Source organism: Monodelphis domestica, chromosome 1, assembly GCF_027887165.1.
Source record: "Monodelphis domestica isolate mMonDom1 chromosome 1, mMonDom1.pri, whole genome shotgun sequence".
Taxonomy (NCBI): Eukaryota; Metazoa; Chordata; class Mammalia; order Didelphimorphia; family Didelphidae; genus Monodelphis; species Monodelphis domestica.
Genome location: NC_077227.1, coordinates 42856524 through 42877145, shown reverse-complemented (window position 1 = coordinate 42877145; position 20622 = coordinate 42856524). Strand labels below are relative to the sequence as shown.

The following is a 20622-nucleotide window of genomic DNA, read 5'->3' as shown; positions in this document are numbered from 1 at the left end:
TCCTTAACTTCTTTCTTTTTTATTTTTTTATGTCCCCTACTGACAAAATCACTGTTAATGGCCATGTCATTTATCAGCTATATCATGTAATATAAAAATGCAAATATGCACTCAAACATCCTCTTCATTGGTATGGAGGTTTAGGAGATTGCAAGGAAAAGTGTTTAGATTTAACCTCTGATCAAAGTAGGAGGAAGAAAGGAGCTGTTGCCTGGGCTTCATTCTCATCACATGCTGTGATTGCTGGTTTGGCCTGATCTCATCTTTAGTCCACAGATGTCTCACTCTGATCCTCTCTCTATTAGTCCTTCAGTCCATGCACTCATCTACTAACATTTTACTCATTCCCTGTCTGATGTCCTCAAACTTGTGTGGAAACCCTTTCCTTAAAGCCACCGAAACCCACAAACCAAATGAGCTCTTCTGAATGCCTATAAACAATTTAGTCTCAGGATTCTCTATCATTCTTGGAAGATCTTCTAAAATTCCCATGAGCTGTGTATAAGCACCTTTGGATTTAACCACAATTCTTCTTTCTTATATAATTTCTAATGTTAAATTTCTAGAACTCTATCAAATAATGGTGGTGTTAATGTGTAGTCTTGTTTTATTCCTGACCTTATTGGAAAGGCTTCCATTATTGCATAATTTCAAATAATGCCAATTCTCTGTCTCAATCTTGCTCTCAATTCATTATCAATATGAGGAAGGTCTTTGAAACAACTGAGAGAATCTGATTTCAAATGTAATGTCTTATCTAATTTAATTTAATTTATATTTGCCCAAACTAATTTAAGATGACAAGAAGACAAGATTCCATTACAACTTTCTCACAATTCCCCCTTTTTAACAGATCCAGCCTGATTTGAACTTCTGACTTATGTGTATATGTTTATTTCTACAAATCAATATTTATAGCATCATAGGAGGGGTCTGGGAATGCTACGAAGATATGATCTTTATTCTGCATTAGACTTTGAGGGAGGAGATAGTCAAACCCAGAGAGGACTAACCCAATACAGACACATCACAAACTCCATGTGACTCTCTGTCTCTGTCTATTTACCTCTCTTACATTCTAAAGTCTAATAAATATGAATTTCATATGTTATATTCCTTGGAATTATGAGCATATTATCCTGTGATTGTCATGGCTATTCTTTAGCTAGCCTTAATAATCACAAGATATCCAGTGAAGACAGAAAAAAATAAAGCAAAGATATTTTAGGAAGAGAGAAAATTACAGTTCCATGATCCTTCTTAGCACTAAGGTAGAAAGAGGAGCCAGAGCCAAGAAAAAAAATACAGAAGAGAAAATGTATGGTATCTCTTTTGCTTGAGTCTTTGGTTTCTTGGTTAATGTGATTAGATTGGTTAATCTACACCATGGTAGATATGGTCTCTGTCCTCTTCTGGACCCTGTAGCACTTTATAATGAAATGTCTTCAGCATTTTGGGTTCTTCAATGACATCCTCTATGGAACTTGGGTGGTAGAAGGAATCTCTGTCTTCCTCAGGTAATTGCACTGGATTTCGGAGATGTCTCAAGGGATCTGTGTATAGGGATGCAAAAAGCCTGCAATTAGTTCTCACAGAACTGAAAAGAGGAGCTCTCCATTGGATTTTTGATGATCCCTTCTCTTCTCAGATATTTAAAATTTTTATAGTTCCCCAATATGTATAGCTAAAAGTTAGATCTTGTTAAAGGTGATATATGAAAAGTTAGAGCATGATAGTTTTTCAATCCTTTGAAATTTTATTTCAGACCTCAACCCTCAACTGAAACTTTTCTCAGTCAGTAAATGAACATTTAGCAAGTATCTACTATATGCCAGAAATTATAATAATCATTGGGGATAAAATTAAGACAAAAAATATGGACCCTATCCTCAATGAGCTCACATTCTGCTGGGGGAAATATCATATAAACAATTATGTATATACCAAATGTAGTATAAATGGAAGTAGTCTCAGAGGGAAGGTATCAGAAGTGGGAGAGAAGCTGGGAAAGGCCTCCTGCAAAAGTAGGAATTTGAACTTTTTTGAAGAAAATCAGGGAAGCCAAGAAGTGAGTTGAGGAAGGAAGGCATTCTAGGCATGAGGGACAGCCAGAATAAATGCCTGATGGGAGATAAAGTGTCTTGTGTGAAAAACAACACAAGAAGGATAGTAGGACTGGATCTTGGGGTGAGTTGAGAAGAATAAAATGTAAGAACATTGGAAAAGCAGGAAAAGACTATGTCTTGAAGGGCTTTAAATACAAAGGAAAGCAAAGTGTCTTATTTGATCCAGGAGGCAATAGGGAGCCATTGGAATGTGGTGAGTAGAGTGGCCAGACAAGCTGTTACCAATGATATCGATTGCCAAATATGAAGGTATTTGGTATTCCTTATCCTTCTTGACCTCTCTGCAGCATTTGATGCTGCTGACCATTCTCTGCACCTGTTTGATATTTCTTCTCTTGATTTTCTTGGCATGACTCTCTCTTGTTTGTCCTCTGGCATCTCTAACTATTCTTTCTCAGTCTCTGTTTCTAGTTCATTGCCCATGTGACACCCACTAATTGTGGGATTCCCCCAAAGCTTCATTCTTAGACCTCTTCTCATCTCTAGCGGCACAGTCTCATTTTATTGACTTCATCTGTTCTCATTTTTTTAAACCTTTAACTCCTATCTTAGAATCAATACTGTGTAATGATTCCAAGGCAGAAGAATGGTAAGGGTTAGGCAACTGGGATTAAGTGTCTTGTCCAGGGTGATAGAGGTAGTGAATGTCTGAGGAGATTTAAACCTAGGATTTTTATCTCTAGGCTTGGCTCTCTATCCCCTGAACCACCTAGCTGCCTGTCAGTTCTTGATTGATTGGCATCTTTGTGCAAATGACTTTGAGACTGCTTGACAGAGGGGAGAGAGCAATGGATTTGGAGTGAGAAGACCTGGGGTCATACTCTGCCTTTGCTATGTACTACCAGTGTAACCTTGAGCAAATTATTATTTTTCTTAGGGCTTCATTTCCTTATCTGTAAAGTGAGGCAGCTGTATTAGATGGTCTCTAAAGTTGTCTGACACTAAATCCATAATTCCATGATTTCTAGAGCTCTATATCCCACACCAGTCTTCTCAGAGCTCCACACCCATACCATCAACTATCAACTGAACTGTTCCTACTGGATGTGTAAGAGGCATCTCATACTCAACAATGTCCAAGACAGATTCAGTATCTTTCTCTTAAAACCCAATTTCTTTTAAGAGAAATTTTTCTTTTTATTATAACCTTTGGAAATATCAATAAACCTAAATATTTCCCCTAGACAAAAACAGATTAAAAGACTGCTAGTGAAACTGTGAATTGTCACAACATATGGCTTTTAAAAAAATATTCCTTATCTGTAATACCCTTCCTTCTGTTCTCTTTTGTTCATCTTAAAAGATTTTTAAAAATTCCTTTCTCCCTTTCTTTCCTTTTTTTCCAGAAGTATTATAAGTGTCTCTTGTACCCTCCTTTTCCCAATAAACCTCATCTTCTGGTAGTAACCAATATATATATAGTCACACAAAAAATTGTCTATGTTTGAATACGCATGCCTCCTTCTATACCTCTTGTCCTTCATTTATCTGCTAGGAGCAAGGAAAACAAGCTTCATCATCAAATTCAGGAGTCCTGATTGGCCTTTGCACAATTCCACCCCTTTCTCAAACATTTTTATTTCTTTTGAGGGCATCTCCCTCTGTCCAATCTCCTAGGATTGCAAACTTGGTATTTTCTTTGAATCCTCATTCTTCATAGTCTCATTTATACTATCAGTTGACAAATCTTGCCAGTTATCCCACCACAACATCTTTCAGACTGAGCCCTTTTTATTCTAGTCACACAGCCCCAACATGAGTTCAGACTCTCATCACCTCTCAGCTGGCTTATTTATTGCAAAAATCTTCTAATCGGTTGCCCTGGCTCAAGTCTTGCCCCGCTGCCCCAATCCATCCTTCACTCAGTAATTTTTCTAAAGAACTTTTCTGACCACAGCATTTCCTGACTCAGTCAACTTGGCTGGCTCTGAATTACCTCTTGGATCAAATATAAACTTCTCAGTTTGGCATTCAAATGCCTTTACAACCAGCCTCAACCTACCTTTCTAGGCTTACTATATATTGTGTCCTATAAAAACCCCAACATCCTAAAGCTCAGACAAATGCCTTTTTTGCTTTTGTTCACATACGATTCTCCACTTTCTTGTCCATGAATGGGCTATCCATCATGACTGGAATATGCTTCTTTCTCCCCTATGCCTCTTAGAAAATACCTTGTTTCCTTCAAGGCTCAGCTCAAGCAGCACCTTCTCCTTGGAGTGTTGTCTAATCCCCACCTAGCCCTTAGCTCCTAATGCCCATGTGCCAGAATTGCCTTGTGTTTCATTTGCATAGAATTTGTATATACAGGGTATCCCCAATTTCCTATTTTCAAAACTGCCCCAACACTTTTGGGACAGCTTTTCTCTCTCTTTCTCTCTCTCTCTCTCTCTCTCTCTCTCTCTCTCTCTCTCTCTCTCTCTCTCTCTCTCTCTGTCTCTTCCTCTGTCTCTGTCTCTCTGTCTCTGTCTCTCTGTCTCTCTCTTTTTCTCTGTCTCTGTCTCTCTCTGTCTCTGTCTCTGTCTCTGTCTCTCTGTCTCTCAAAGACAACAGGCTTTCTAAGGGTAGGACCCTTTCATTTTGTCTTTGGCATTCTCAGTGCCCATTGCATATTCTGTATTTAATAAATGCTTGTGATTGATTGGTTGACTGATTGATAAGCAATACTAGGCTTAAAGAATTTTCCAGGTCCATAGACCAAAGAGAGTAGACTCAGTTGGTTTTGTTTGCATAGGCTTTATTTAAGGTTAATCAGAGATAGACATTTGCTGTCTCAAAATGGCCCTAAGCATGGGGCAGCTGGTGATGGAGAGCCAAGCCTGGAGACAGGAGGTCCTTGGTTCAGATCTGACCTTAGACACTTTCTAACTATGTGACCTTGAGTAAGTCACTTAACCCCCATTGCCTAGCCCTTACTGCTCTTCTGCCCTAGAACCAATACACAGTATTGATTCTAAGATGAAAGGTAAGGGTTTAAAAAAATGGCTCTAAGCAGCATCAGCAGCTGTCCCCAGTGGTATTCCCTATCCCTGCTCAATGTGGAATGCCGGGTAGGCAAGAGTCAGCTATGAATGTGCTACAACCAGTCGGGACGACTGCTAGACTGAAGAATCCGTCCTTTTTGGGGTGCGTGTGGGTGTAGGAATTTTAGACTAAGCTTGAGCTCAACTCTTTCAAAATGCTATTGACGATGAAGAGTATTTCTCCAACCTGAATTCAAGTTTGAGGCTTGTTCCCAAGCTTTGGGGAGTGTTGTACTATAGACCGGGAGACTATCCAGCCTGAATGTGTGTACAACACCTACTACTGGTTACATACTTGGAAGAATATTTATATTTTAGTTGCTGATAACAATACTTCTATTTTAGCTAATAATAACAGTAATAAAACTAGCATTAATATAGCACATTAAGTTTTATAAAGCACTTTACATATATTATCTCATTTGAGTCCTACAACCACCCTGCAAGGCAGGTACAATGCTTTACAGATGAGGAAACTAAGGCTTAAAGAATTGACTCTCCAGGCTCAGACAAAACTATCTAAGGCAGATTTGAACCTAGGTCTTCCTTACTCCAGGATTAATACTTCTATCATACCTCCTAAATACATCAAATTAAATATTAGGAAGGTCATATATTAGGAAGAATATTTATATATTAGGTTATATATTAAGAAGATTACATAACTCGAGTCTATTCTGTTAAAATTTTTCCATCATGATCACAGTGATATGAAGGAAAACCTGTCTTCTGAGAGACTTTGCTAACATGGCGCCAGCTATGGCATGTTCTATCAACCTGGAAACACTCACATTGGGCACACACTTTGCAATGGACTGGGGGTTTGTCATCTGAGAATCTCCCTAACTAGTAAACCAAGACTCATCTCTAGGAAGTGGACACCAACTGATGGATTTGATTGGCCAAAGAAACTCAGGAATCCATTCACGGTGGAGAGAATTGGGCTTTGCTTTGGCAGAAGGAACATGCACATGGGAGAAATCATGAATTTTTTGAAGTAATGAAGTATGACATATAGAATACAAAGATTGTTGTGACTTGTAATATTTTGTTGCTAGAGATTCTACTGCCTTTGATGAAGATGTCAGGGAACCTGGGATGGGTTTGCAGTCTGTGATTATATCTACCTTGCTTTTTCTCCCGATCTGTGAAAAGCTCCAGTTTGGGCATGGGTTCAAAGAGAATGTTGTCTTTTTCTGGTTGTCCAATAGCCTTTTGGCCCAAATTCCTATGAAAACAAGTAATATTTCAGGAAAGTAAAGGAAAGCTAGAATCAAAGTCATCTAAAATTATTAATTTAACATTTATATGGTGCTTAATATGTGCCAGGCACTGTGTTAAGTGCTTTGCAAGTATTATCTCCTTTGAGCCAATAGTATGTTTTCTAACAGGGTAAATGCAAACAGAGACAGCTGTTCTATGAAATAGTTACAAGTTATTTTTTGTAAATGGCTTTTATCCTGAGCTAAATCTCATTCCTTGAATGTGCGCAGGAGATATTGTTTCCAGCAGAAATGTTCTTGTTTCCAAGATTGGCACAACTGAATAAGACACTTGCCTTAATAGATATAGAAGTAGGTCCAAGATTTTCCTCATGAAAACATAGGTGGAATACCAGATAGTTTTGATGACTGCTGCTTTGTGCAATTCCCCACTTTATCTCTACTTCTTTTGATCATTTCCTTTGGCATTCTGGATCTTTTGTCTTTTCCAATAAGCTGTTCTTATTATTTTGTTAAGTTCTGTAAAGTATCCAATGGGTAATTTGACTTGGATAACATTAAAAGTGTGAGTAAAAGACAAAACACAAAGAAGAGAAAACATAGATGGGTGGAAGGCTGGCTGAGAAGTCGGTAGTCATCAGTTTAGAGTTGGAAGGGACTTCAGAGCTTATCTAATTGGAGCCCCTCATTTTAAAGATGAGGAAATTGAGACCCAGGGAAGGGAAGTGATCTTCCCAAGATTATGTAAGTAATACCAAGCTCTAAATCCATGTTCCTACCCAGGTAATGACTGTGAACCACTTCTTGGATTTTTTTTTGGGGGGGGGAGGGCTACAAATGATTGGGAGAAACATTCAATTATATGGAATAAATATCCTGGCTCAGTATAAATCAATTTGGTAAAGGGAGACTGGATTGGATCTAAAAGGGTACATTTTCTGATTCAGCAGGATAGACTGACATGGATTTCAGAGGTCAATTGTTCCTGGCTTTGGAGGAGGTAATCAGGAGGCAGGCAAGCTCTGCATTTCAAATATAGACTTGTCCATAGCCTTGAGCAAAGCAACAGAGAATGTGCTGACTCGGCCCAACAGGGTTAGAGTACAACCAACTATTAGCCAGGTTGTCCTTCTTGGAGGAAAAGCAATAGTAATCATTAGCCTCATTTGTGCAGTTTTGAAGGAAGGGGCAGGAAAAGACCACTAGGGTTGATTATTTTCTGAGATAACTTGAGCATCAATCCCCTGAGCTAAACCTTGAACCTATCTTTACCACTCACTGAATGTCTTCTATCGTCTAAATGTCTATTAAAGCAATTGATTTAAGAGTTAGAAGATGGAGGGTTGCCCTCCCCACCCCACCCCATCCCAGATTAATTTTGCAATTGGAAAATTAAATGTATTTTGTTTGAGAGAGCTTTAGTTTTAAATGAATTTATTGCCACTTAATCAGCCAAAGTATATTAGATTTCAAGTAAGGTTGGAAATCAAGAAAAAGCTGCAGATTCTAAATGAAGCTGATTTTATTGAGCCAGGAGGAGAGAAAATAAAGAAAAAGTCTTTAAATGTGTTTAATGTTGCTCTTACAATTGTTCATTAGTGTTCTCTTCAGAGAAGCCGCCCCTTCTTTTGGCATTCATTAAGACCTGGAAATCAAGAGAGAAATCAATGGTAAGTAAGCTGTTAGGTGGAGGAAGCTTTGGGGTAACTCCCTTAGGAAAACTGGGTTTTAGTTTTTGGGGGGCAGAGCCTTTCTGGTCCTTGCAAACTGTGAGAGCTCTTTGTTTTTTTTGGTGACTAATTTTACCTAGGCTAAGTTGCATGTGAGGGGTTGGGCATCATAAAATTAGGGCTAAATAGGCCATCCAGTACAACCCTCATCTTCAGGAACCATCTGATGGTTCAACATGTGAAAGATATGTGGTTTTACCAGGGGAAACAACACTCAAGAAGATGCATTATAATCTACTTTGCCTTTGTACCCCAAGAACTATGGGGCCTTTCCACCTGATTTGTACATTAAATTTCCTATATGTCTTGTCTATCCCATTAGAGGGAAGCAGGCACTGTCAGGCTTTTCTGTTTGTACCCCAACGTTGAAAGCTGGGCTTCATATATAGGAGGCACTTAATGTTTTCTCATTCATCTACCCATCTTCCATTCATTCATTCATTCATTCATTCATTCATTCATTTATTCATGAATTCATGATTTGGGTACAACTTCAGACATTCTGGTTGCAGTCAGTTTAACCCAAGAAGAATGTCTTCTCTCAGCCTTTCTTGGTTAGATTTCAGGGTACTATGGACCCCAAACTGAAGCAAGACATTTGCATGCCCAAGGTAAGTTTGAATATTGCTCCCCCTTCTCTCTTCTTCCTCCATCCTCTATTTAAAAACTGTGTACCTCTGTTGCTTATCCACAAGAGTCTGCTGGCTTCACTCTAACAGATATGACTAAATATTGCAAAATATGTAAATATAAGTCATGAAGACCAGAGTTTTCTAGCAAGAAATAATATACATTCATAGAAAGGGAGAAGGATTAAATCTGTGACTTCATTGGTATTTGGGAAGTTTCAAAGGATGAATCTCTTCTGCCGATGCAGGATGGCACCTTCTTTGCCAAGTATAGCCAGAGGGTTTTCTAGAGCACTAAGACATTCAGTGATTAGTGTAGGGTCACACAGTCAATTTTTTAATTTAATGTAATCAATCAATCAATTAATTATTGATTAATATAATATATTATTAAGATTATGATATGATTTTATATTAATATAAAATTGTATACATGATTAATATCATTATAAAACTTTTTTATATTAATATAATATTATGTGTTAGTATTATCATAACAATATTTATATGGATGTATTCCATGTTATTAATATTATAACATTTCATATATTGATGTATAATATTACATGTTATAACAATATCATATATTAATTATAATGTGTTATTAATAAGACATCAATGTTTTATATATTAATGTATATTATGTGTTATTAATATATTACATCAATATTTTCTATACTCACATATAGCATATGTTATTATAACAATATAATATATTAATCTACATGTGTTATTAATATTACACCAATATTTTATTATTAACATATAATGTCATATGTTATTAATATAGCAATATTTTATGTATTGAAGTATGATACTATATGCTATTAATATAACAAAATTTTATGTATTGATATAAAATGTTATATTTTATATCAATATTTATATATTAATTTGATATATTATTATAATAATATTTTATATCCATTATATTCATATTTATTTAAAAATCTTTCTTTGTGGTCCCTTGCCTGTTATTGCCCAGACAGCTTCCCACACTGCTCATCCCTAGTCTTGCCTTTTCTGAAAGCAGTACCAGGCTCCCTGACTCTCCTAGCACCCACTTTGTTGAGACACTGCACATCTTATAATCATCAGTGAAGGAGTCTGGAAATAGAAATCTGAACAGGACCCCAACAATCTTTCCACTGGGGGATTTTTCTTTTAACCTCTCTGGTTCTCTTGAACCAGAATGTCATCCCTTGCCCCCTGGCCCACCTTGCCTACTGCCAGGTCAATTTCCTAGCTCTAAAATTCTACCAGATCCCACTTCCTTCCTTACAGTTATTTACCAGGAACATCACACAGAAGGGGAAACAGCTAGTAGGTACCTCCCTGCCACTTCTGTTTGGGGCTCAGGATTTGCTGCTTGATTATAGAAACAGGTCCTTGGTTGTGTGGATATAATATATACACCCAGATACAGTTACATATTGTCTCGGGGAGTTATTTAAAAAGTCCTTATAGTGCTCATCTCTTGAGAGGCCATGTGGAAAGGTGGAAAGACTCTGACCTTGGGGATGGCAGATCTGGGTTTGAGTCTCCTGTTGTACTGCTCAGTAGCAATGTCACCTTGGACAGGTCACTTCCCTGCTTTGAATCTCATTTTCCCCCTCTCTACAATCTGAGTAACCATATTTATACTCTTTACCTTCTGTGTAAAGGAAAGAAAAAATGGTGGGGAAAAGCTTTGTAAATTGTTAAGCATTATGGACATGTAAGCTATTAATATTTTATCTCAAATAAAAATTTTATTCTGCTCAAAATGCTTGTTTCCTTTTTTTTTTAACCCTTACCTTCTGTCTTGGAGTCAATACTGTGTATTGGCTCCAAGGCAGAAGAGTGGTAAGGGCTAGGCAATGGGGGTCAAGTGACTTGCCCAGGGTCACACAGCTGGGAAGTGTCTGAAGCCAGATTTGAACTTAGGACCTCCTGTCTCTAGGGCTGGTTCTCAATCCACTGAGCTACCCAGCTGCCCCCTTTGTTTCCTTTGTTTACATTTTACATGACCAGGAAAAAGTCACTGCATCTTTGAACCTCAGTTTCCTCATCTGTAAAATGAAATGAATGGATTACCTACCTCATGGGATGATGGTAAATAGCAAATGAGATAATATCTTTTAAGTGCTTTATAGAGATTAAAGATATATATATACATATCTATATCAATACACATATATATATCATATTATATGTAAATACAGACATTTTAAAGACACTACTATATGCTCTATGCATGTTGCTGAGGATAGAAATATAAGGAATGCTCAAAAACAAGAAGCTTATAACAATAATTGTCATTATTGGGCTCTGGAGACAATCGGTAAGCCACAGTCCAGCCATTTATCTCCTGGTTAGATTTCTCCTCTGGCCTCTAGCTAAACAGTCATTTTCTTTCCTTGCTGTCCCTATCCTGGCCATGATGAACCCCCAGATAATCTGTGAGTCTGGTTCATTGCAACTCCAGCTGGGAGCTCTTCAAACCTTCCATTTCCTAAAGAATAGGCTATCCAGATTTCAGGATTCAGAGAATGGGAATTTCAGCATCTGGCCAGGGCTATAGGTGGTGGTGATGATAGTCAGATCTCCTGATTCTCTCAGTTTTGATTTGCCAAAACCCAGAAGTATGAGGGTCTCAGACAGCAAAGACTTGGATAGAAATACTTATATAAAAGCAGAATTGGAGGAGGCTTTAAAGGTCATTTAATCCAGCTCTCAATTTTAAAGGGGACCAAACAACTAAGTAGGAAGGAAATAAGCATTTATTAAGCCCCTACTTTGTTGACAGGCATTGTGCTGTTTTAAACATATCTCAGTTGATTCTTATAACCCTAGGAAGTAGATCCTATTATTATCTTCATTTTATAACTGAGGAAACTGAGGCAGACAAAGATTAAGAGACTTACTCATGTCACATAACTAATCATCTGAGGCAAGATTTGAAGTCCCATCATGACATAACTACTACAAAATAGCTTGCTTCAGTTTGAACCCTGGTTCTTCCAAGACCAACTTGTTATCCCATATAAGACCAATTTTTCTGGTCCTTACTTTTCTCATCCCCAAAGTACTGGGCCTTGGCCAAATGACCTGTGATGTCTCCCAGCTTTAAAGCTCCCCACATCTGGTTTTTCAGGGCATGGAGAAGTTCAGTTAAGCAGGAGAGAAGAGACCTTAGCAGGCAAGGGAGGTTTGGGATATTCAGGGATCAGAACTGGGGCTAAATTGAAAAGTCACCTACCTTGTATTTGGAGGCCCCATGGACCTCTTGGAACAGTAGAATAGCTAAACTGGCTAGTAGGATCAACCTGATGGAGGAAGAGAGAGAGAGAGAGAAGTAGATATAGAAACAGAAATAGGCAGAGAAATAGAGTCAGAGAGAGACAGAGACAAAAACAGAAAGACAGAGACAGAGGAGTGATAAATAAACAGACACAGAGACAAAGACAGATACAAAGACAAAAGAGACAATCAGAGACACCAAAACACCAACATAGACAGAGGCAGAAATGGAGAGAGATAGAAATGGAGAAAGACAGAAAAAAAGAGACAGAGAAAGGCAGAGATTTGATTAGTCTGAGATATTTTCAGGGTAGACATTCACAAAATGACTTTGCTGAATTCATTCTACCCCTTCCAATCCCTAGTTTATTTTAAAACTCAGTTCTCATCTAACTGTTGCTTTTTATCAAATTATCACATATCAACTTGTCTGCTTAGGTATTATATTTACTGATAGAATGCAAGCTTCTTGAGGACATGGATTCTCTCTGTCTCTCTCTGTGTCCCTTTCTCTTCATATCTGTTTCTCTTCTGGCTAGATGGTTCCCTTCATCTAACACACTACCTTGTATATAATAGGCACTTAATAAATGCCGTTTGGATTGGATTGCATCACTGTCACTTTTAGTGCTTCCCTTCCAAAAACCAGAAATGGAATGAAGAACACCCTTTCCCCTACTTTGCATCAACAGATTGTGCCAGGAGTGCCTGGTTACACCTTGCTGAGCCATAGAGATTATCCTTGTTATACAAACCTTTGATCCCTGATGTGGGATGTTGTCAATCATAATTGCACATTGCTTACAGTCTATGCCAATCATAGATGCCTTATATAATGAGTCTTCTGAAGGAATCTCATAATACTTCTAAATTAAATGCAAATGCACAACTCCTTTGTTGTCTTTAATCTTGCCATCACCCCTATGGGGTAGGTTGGTCTTGAGTCTCTTTGGGTGATAGGATTTGAATGCCAACTGAGCCCATTCCCATTAGGTGCCCCATGGCCCTTAATTTATGAATGTTGGAAAGGGATATGGGTTGAGTCATCAAAACCTATAGTGTATCAAATCTAGGAAGGCTCTTAAAAACAGAGCATATTAACTTTGGAACAGCCCACAGGATTGTAGGTTAAGCTACAAGAGACTTTAATGGTCAACTTGGTCAATGGCCATATATATATGAAGAAACTGAGGTACATAGAGGTGTCCCAGGTAATACAGACAGTGACTGGAAGAGGAGTTTGACCCAAGTCCCTAGATTCCAGATTCCACCCTCTTTCCATTGTATAGTGCTGTCTCCATTGGAACAGAGAATGCTAGATCTGGAAGGAACCTTAGACCAAATGCAATCAGAGGTAGAAGGACATTAGAAATCATTTCCAATTCATCCATACTTTTTAACAGAAGAAAGCACTGGATTTACAGTCAAAGAATTAAGCTTCATATCATGCCTTTGCTACTTTCCTGGCACGTGATTTTGAGTAAGTCATTTTTGCATTCTAGGCTTCATTTTCTACCCCTGAAAAATAAAGAAATTGAACCAGTAAAGGGGTTAATTTTATGACCAGCTATTAGCTAGTGGCTTATAAAAGTTCCAAGTGTGGCCCAAACCAGATTGAAACATATTTGGGAAACTTTGAACAAAATAATAAAAATATAATACAACATGACATAGATAATGTTAAATTGTGGTTTTTGAAGTCACTAATATGCAACCTGCAAAGATTCCTTTTTATTTGAGTTTGGTTTTAAGCTCTAAAGGACCTCTAATGGGTCTTTCAGTTCTATTCTATGCACTCCTTTCCTGTCTTAATAGGTTTTAACTTTATATTTGTGTCACATATATTTTATATATCCTTGTCATCTTCCCCACTGGCCTGTAAGCTCATTGGGATTAGATTCATTTCTTTCTTTTTACTTGTATCCTCACTATCTTTCTAGCCCAATGCCTGGCACATAATAGATGCTTATTAAATGTTGATTGATTGATTCCCTACAGAGGGATGCAGTCATACATTTATTAGTTCCCAGGCTGGAATTAAAACCCTAGATTGTACACTCTCAGATTAGTACTCAGGCCAGGACTTATTTATGCCATAATTTAAAACCAGAAAACGCTGACTGACTCCATTTGGGGAAGGGTAAGCCACCATATGAGTCTAGTTTGAGGAAGATATCGTAGAGGATCCATCAATTATAGGACCAGGCTAATAGAGCATTTATAAAGAGTCTGACAATTTTGACACATACCATTAGACTTAAAAAACAACATTTATGTTCCATTATTTTTCTCTCTCACTAATATTAGCCTTCTCAAGTCAGAGAATAAAAAGGAATAATTTGGTGTTGCCAAGTTTCTTTAAAAAACATTTACTATAATAACTACCCTAGTTATTAGCTAGCATTTAAAGAGCTCTTTAAGGTTTGGGAAGCACTTTACAAATATTTTTTTTCCTGAAAACAGCCTTGGAACTAGATGCTGCCATGATCCTCATTTTATAGATAAGACACTGAGGGACAGAGAAGTTAAGTAATTCACCCAGAATCACACAGCCAGTAAATGTCTGAGTAAAAAAAAGTTCTGAGTAAAAAAAAAGTTCAAATCCAAAAATGGATTTGAACTCAGATCTTTCTGACTCCAAGTCTAATGATCTGTTTATTGGGCTATCTAGCCACCTAATTTGCCTCAGGTGCCCTCAATTCTTGTATATATTAGTGGATGCTAAATGAAAAATTTCTATTTAGCAACCTAGATTTCTATTTTTTGCTTCTGATGCAATAAAAGACTGTTATGCTTCCTGCATTTAGTTTTCTGTTTTCATTATTTCAATGATTATCAACTATAGCAGTGGGGTGTAGTGGGGAGAGAATTTGATCCAGGGTCTACCATGTGCCAAATACTGTACTGGACCCTGATTGATTGACTGATTGATTGAGTGGAACCAGACAACCTAGCTTAAATAGAACCAGAGTCCCATCTCTGCTATTTATTAGTCATATGACTTTGGGCAGGCCTTAATTTAGGCAGCTAAGAGCAGCAGTGCTTAGAATCCTGGGTTTGGAGTCAAGACCTCAATACAAATTCTTCCTCAAACATGTCACCTGTGTGACCTTGGACAAGTCACTTAACCACTGTCTGCCTCAGTTTCTCCATTTGTAGTTGGCCTTTATGGTCCCCCCTCTCTAAATTTATGATCCTACTCCTCTTCTATAAAACAACTCTGAGATTCTTTGAAAATAGCATATTCCTATGATCAAAGCCCAAAGTGGGGGCAGCTGGGCTGGTGAGACCCCACTGGTGAAGACTCATGGAAGTGGTGGCCTTTGAGGAGCCAGGCATGGCTCTGTAAGAGCTGCACTTTGTGACAATTAAATTGTAGAAATAGATTTGATGATTCAGGGCTAAGGTTAATGGGACATCAGCCCCATGTGTGGCTGGACTGTAAAATGAACTATCCTAGTAGGGATTGTTCTGCAAGGGCAGAAGTTACTTGGGTGTTATTGAAATCAATGGAGAAAAGAGCAAGAAAAAAATGGCAACTGCCCTAAACCTTCAGCCAACTGTCTAATTTTTGTGATGTTTCAGGATTTAGCCGTTTAAAGAGAAGGTCTGGACAATACGTAGCTGAAAGACCCTGGGCTAGTCATTTGCCTAGCCTTTGCCCTTCTGTCTTAAAGTTGTTACTAAGACAGAAAATAAGGGTTTAAAAAATAAAATAAAGAGAGGAGAGGTCCTTGATGTCCAAGAAGGAGAATGGAATTCTTAGCAACTGCCTTGAGCTTGACAGCCCAATATAAAAATCTAGACATTTCTGAAAGTTATCAGAGATCCTCAGGACTCCATAAAGATTCCATTTGCTCCCAATAGGCTGTCTCTTCCCTGGGTAATAATTGTAATAGCTGGAATTTATGTATCTGTTTTTTAAGTTTGCAAAAAAAAAAAAAACACCCTTTTTATGGCAGCATCTCTCCATAAGCCTGGGAGGTTTGATTATTCCCATTTTGGCGGAGGCTCTAGGAAGAACGTTGCCTATAGTGGCATTGCTGCTGAGTGCTGAAAAGCAGATTTTGTACCTAGATCTTCCTGACTTCAAGCCTAGCCCCCTCCCCTTTATTACAGGAAGGGGGGATCTAAAGAGCTGTTTCTTTTCTTCAAGGACCTAGACTTGAGCCTCATGCTCCCAAGCTAACAATTCTTCTTTGGGTGCTACTTAACCTTAGTTTAGCTGCTAACCCTCTTTAACACAGTTTTCCTCAATCGGCCAAGAGAGCTTCTAGATTCTTCCCTTTGAGCTCTCAGATTCATTTCTGGGAAAAGCTCTCCAGCCGGACAGGCAGAGAGAGCTCTTTAATGAAATGGGTTCCAGATGGGAAGTAGATTTGGACCTTCCTAAGCTTTCTTTCCTTCCTGTAAGCAAGCGTCAGTGCGCTTGCTGGTTGGACTAGACAGTCTTTCAGGTTTCTTCAAACTATGTTTCAATGAGAAAAGGGAACATGGCCCTAAGCCAGCTAGGAGCAGCTAGGTGGTGCCAGGTCTGGAGGCAGAAAGACTCATCTCCCTGAATTCAAATCTGGCCTCAGAAACTTATGAGATGTGTAACCCCCCGGCAAGTCACTAATGTCCTATTTTCCTCAGTTCCTCCTTGGTGAAATAAGCTGAAGAAGGAAATGGCAAACCACTCAACTCCCAAAAGAGGTCACAAAGTGTAGGACATGGCTGAAAAAAATGCCTGAACTGAACCACTAAAAACTCATTTTTGAAATTAATCCATCATCCCTCAACAATTTAGTTCAATAAATACCTTTTAAAAACCTTTACCTTCCATCTTAGCATTAATACTGTGTATTGGTTCCAAGGCAGAAGAACTGTAAGGGCCAGGCAATGGGGGTCAAGTGACTTGCCCAGGGTCACACAGCTAGGAGTTGTCTGAGGCCAGATTTGCCAATAAATACTTTTTAAGCCCCTGCTGCACACGAGATTCCAATTCCTACTCTCAATGAGCTGCCCTTCTTCCAGGGGAGGGGTTGTAACACTGTACCCTGAGAAGAAAGTCTAAACTATAAAACACAATAAAAGCAAATTTCAAAATTGAGAGAGCATTAACCCCTAGGGAATCAGGAAAGGTCTAATATAGGAGGGGCACCTGAGCTGGACTTGGACATATAATATTGTATGGTATTAATATTATTATTATAATATTGTATACACTTATATAGAATATTGTGTTATACATATTATTGTAGCAATATTTTATATATTTATGTATAATATTATGTGTTATCAATAGCATTATAATATCCTATATATTGATATATATTATGTGTCATAATAACATTTAATATATTACTGTAAAATATGTGTTATTCACATTATTATAGCAATATTTTATATATTTATGTATAATATTATGTGTTATCAATAGCATTATAATATCCTATATATTGATATATATTATGTGTCATAATAATATTTAATATATTACTGTAAAATATGTGTTATTCACATTATTATAGCAATATTTTATATATTTATGTATAATATTATGTGTTATTTATAACATTATAATATCCTATATATTGGTATATTATTGTTATAATAATATTTAATGTATTATTGTATATGTGTTATTCATATTATTATAGCAATATTTTGTATATTTATGTACAATATTATGTGTTATCAATAGTATAATGATATCCTATATATTGATATATAATATTATGTGCTATAATAATAGTTAATATATTATTGTATAATATGTATTATAGCAATATTTTATATATTTATGTATATGTGTTATCAATAACATTATAATATCCTATATGTTGATATATTATATGTTATGATAATATTTAATATATCATTATATATTATGTGTTATTCATATTATAACAATATTTATATATTTATATATAATACATGCTATTAATATCATTATAACAATATTCTATATGTTGATATATAACATATGTCATTGCAACAATATTTATATTAATGTATATTACATCTTATTAACATTATATCAATATCTTACATGTTTATATATAATATTACATGTTATTAGTATTATAACAAGATTTTATATGTTGATGGATATGTGTTAATAGTATCATAACAATGCTATATATTGATGTATACTATATTATTACTAATATAATAGTTGCTATATTATTAATTTTATTTTCTATATTGCTATATATCATACATCATTAATAGGCTATTAATATTTTAGATATAAACACATTGTTTTATTGTGATAATATTATATATTTATGTGTACCATATATTCATATTTATTTATTAACTCTTTCTTTGTAGTCCTTTGCCTGTTATTCCCTAGGCAGCTTCCCCACCCTGCCTATCCCTAGTCTTGCCATTTCTGAAAGCAGTACAAGGCTCCCTGACTCTCCCAGCACCCACCTTGTTCAAATGCTGTACTTTTTGTAATCACCAATGAAGGACTCTGGAAATAGAAGTCTGAACATGACCCCCCAAAGCATTCCATGGGAATATTTTTTAGCCTTTCTCTGGCCATGAGCCAGAATGTCATCCTTCTCCCTTCTTGGCCACCTTGATTGATTCTAGACATGGAGAAGAGCCCATTTGGGAATGTAGTGCTGTCTTTTGAGAACACTGGGTGGGCCAGTTAGACTATGAAAAGCAATTGGTAAAAAGTCTGACCGCATCATTCAAGAATCTTCAGAGACCCCCTAACACCTCTGATAGAATGCAAAGCTCTTCATGCCTGGCCTCAGCTTGCTTTCTAAAGTTTTGGAACATTTCTCCATCTCACATATTCCCTTCTGGCCTAAACAGATAACCTGCTACTAATTCCTATAAAGGATGTGAATTTCCCACCTCCAATTCTTTGCACAGGTCCTCCTCTGTGTGTGCCATGTCCTTATTTTCATTTATTAGAATTTCCCAACTCCCTTCAAGACTTATCCAGGCATATTTTGATCCTCTCTACAATCATTAGATTCCTCCCTCCTTAATATTTCTATCACTTTTCTTTTAACAAAACCTGTGAATTCATAGGAATGCCTGGTGAGATCTTGCCTCTACCTATGCAGATAAACACCTTTTCCATCCCAATACTTATAATCCTAGAGCAAGGGTTCTGGTTCTTGCATGTCATAGATCCTTTTCATAGACTACCAAAGCACATGAACCCCTTCTCAGAATATTTGTTGACACAGAAAATAAATCTCATAGTATTACAAAAGAAGCCAATTATATCAAAACAGTATTAAAAAAAAAGAAAGAAAGAAAAGGGGCAGCTGGGTAGCTCTGTGAATTGAGAGCCAGACCTAGAGACAGGAGGTCCTGGGTTCAAATGTGGCCTCAGACACTTCCCAGCTGTGTGACACTGGGCAAGTCACTTCACCCCTATTGACTAGCCCTTACCTCCCCTTTGCCTTGAAACCAATACACAGTATTGATTCCAAGAAGGAAGGTATGGGTTTTAAAAAAAGAAAGCCTACAGATCCACTTTAAAAACTCATGTCATAGAGGGGTTTGGTTACTTGCCCAAGGTGACATAGCTAGTATATGACAGAGTCTGGTCTTGCATCCAGGACTTCTGACTCTGGGGCCAACTCTCCATCTTCTACATTGTTGCCTTTTAAGCATTGCTTTTACATTGTATTTATATATATGCTTACACATTTTATTCTCACCAAAGAACAAAAGATCCCTGTGGGAGAAACGATCTTTTCATTTTTGTCTTTGAGTTTTTCTATCTGAAGCTACTCCCTTCACCACTCTTTATCATGCTCTGATGGGATGTTAGAGTTACTTTTTCAAAGCCTTTGCCACCCTCCTGACTCAGAACAGCACCTTCAATTTCCAGAGTCCTTTGATGATAATAATTATTATATGATTATTAACTAGTTATGTTGATGCATTATCTCATCTGTTCTTCCTGTGAAATTTGTGACATAAACAGGTTACGGTTATTTCCATTTTACAGATTAGGATTTGCCAAGGATCACAGATCTTGTGAGAGTCAAAGGTGAGTGTTAAAACCAAATCTTCCTTACTCTGGTACCCAGTATTTCATGCTGCTTCTCAATGTAGTCTCAATGGAGCTTCCCTGAAGAGCAGAGCAGGTCCTGGCAGAGATTAGGAGATTACACAGGTCCCTGGGAACGTGGCGACCCCAGACTGAATAAAAGTCACAGATATTTGACAAATGGACAGGATGAATACATGAAATGCCACCTAAATTCAGGGGAATCTGCAAGGAGTTGTAATAATTCAGAGCAAGGGATATGAGAAATGGGAGAATTTGTGCTATCCATCCCTGGAAAAGATTTAGAACCTATTAGAAAATTAATTAATTGTGAGCATTTATTTAGAGAGAGAAACATGATCACAAGGAAACAGCATGGGTTCACCAAAGCGAAGATATAGCAAACGGATCTCATTTATTCTTTTGCCAGTATTATTGGATTAGTAAATCAGGAAAATGCATTATTGAGTGTAGACGAGTTAATAATAAGATCACTCTGAATATCCTTTTGTATAGATAAACAAATGTACCCTGGATGATACTAAGAATAATAATTAATGAGTTAGTTTTAATTCAACTGTAGCAGCTAAAGGCT

At 37.2% G+C, this 20622-nt stretch overlaps 1 protein-coding gene across 1 annotated transcript in view; it reads right to left on the bottom strand.

The window, feature by feature from the left end:
* Window positions 1-720: 720 nt before the first annotated feature.
* The window catches only part of PRAP1 (proline rich acidic protein 1), a 32370-nt gene continuing 12468 nt past the window's right edge, over window positions 721-20622 (bottom strand). The window contains exons 2-5 of the mRNA XM_007478091.2: window positions 11973-12039; window positions 7959-8017; window positions 6277-6377; window positions 721-1553 (exon numbers count right to left, since the gene is read on the bottom strand). Coding sequence (XP_007478153.1) covers window positions 1375-1553; window positions 6277-6377; window positions 7959-8017; window positions 11973-12039 — 406 coding nt within the window. The 3' untranslated portion in view covers window positions 721-1374. The remainder of the gene's footprint in view (window positions 1554-6276; window positions 6378-7958; window positions 8018-11972; window positions 12040-20622) is intronic.